The 1174-nt window shown below is 30.9% G+C and overlaps 1 protein-coding gene across 1 annotated transcript in view; it reads left to right on the top strand.

Annotated features, from left to right (window-relative positions):
- Positions 1–388: 388 nt before the first annotated feature.
- Positions 389–1174, top strand: part of LOC135197517 (uncharacterized) — a 1632-nt gene continuing 846 nt past the window's right edge. Inside the window, exons 1-2 of the mRNA XM_064224580.1 lie at positions 389–448; positions 1034–1174. The exon at positions 1034–1174 is cut by the window's right edge and continues 846 nt beyond it. Coding sequence (XP_064080650.1) covers positions 389–448; positions 1034–1174 — 201 coding nt within the window. The remainder of the gene's footprint in view (positions 449–1033) is intronic.

The raw sequence follows: 1174 nt of genomic DNA, 5'->3' as shown, positions 1-1174 counted from the left end.
TATTATATATATATATATATATATATATATATATATATAATAGATATATATATATTTATATATATATATATATATATATATATACTATATATATATATCTGTAATGAGAGTTTTGCTTCGTATTCTTGTGATAGACGATTACTAAATTTATAAATACAAAGTTAATACAAAAGAAAGACAGGGGGGAGGGGGTACAATACAAGAATAGGTTCGCATTTGAACTATAACACCAGGTTAGATTAAACATCTCCCCAACTCTTAATTTCTTAATTTTTAAAGGAAAAAAAAGACGAATTATAAATCACAACGAGTCATTACTTGCTTAACGAAATATGAAAGTGGCAACCCAGGTATCCTCGAGAACTCGTATATAAAGGGCCAAGGAACCATGCCCGGGCATCACACTTGCAGCTGCACAAAGCCACCTCTTCCCTCAGTTTTCAAACAGGTAGGAATGAAGTTTACTTTGCATGTGGAGGAACTTGAACTTACTTATTAATTAATATAACATGGATATTTTGAGAGCTATTATTTTCAAGAAACGCACTTCAATGTTATTCTTGGGGCATTCTGTCTTACACAGATATAACAATATTGTATATCAATACCAATCGAAGGACAGTATATATATATGTATATATATATATATATATATATATATATATATATATATATATATATATATATATATATATATAGTATATATATATATATATATATATATATATATGACTACAAAAATATAAACAATTTGAATCAGACGATGATTATCTGTATTGATAATATAATTATTCATGATGGTCTGGGTTCAGCATAATGGTCTGTTGTTTATCTGTTGTGCAACATCTTTACCATCCAAAATTATTCCAAATCAGTTTCACATGACAACTTACATTCATCTAGCAATTACATCAAAAGTTCTTCCACAAAATAGCTACATCAGAATAAACTTTCCCTACAATCTTTCAAATATTCAATTAAGACTTATCTATTAATGAAGCTGATTCATCATATATTTTCTTTTTCTCCTCAGAGTTTCGTCACCTCAATTCCACTTAACAAGATGAACTTCTTCCGCGCTCTCATCGCCCTCCTGGTCGTCTTCACCGTCTTCACCTCCGTCAGCGATGCCGCACCCTTCTTCGGGATTGGGCGTCGCCCTGGAGGAGGCGCA

The sequence above is a fragment of the Macrobrachium nipponense genome, chromosome 21 (assembly GCF_015104395.2).
Source record: "Macrobrachium nipponense isolate FS-2020 chromosome 21, ASM1510439v2, whole genome shotgun sequence".
Classification (NCBI taxonomy): domain Eukaryota; kingdom Metazoa; phylum Arthropoda; class Malacostraca; order Decapoda; family Palaemonidae; genus Macrobrachium; species Macrobrachium nipponense.
The sequence above is the reverse complement of the archived record's forward strand: the minus strand, read 5'-3'. Positions and strand labels throughout refer to the sequence as shown.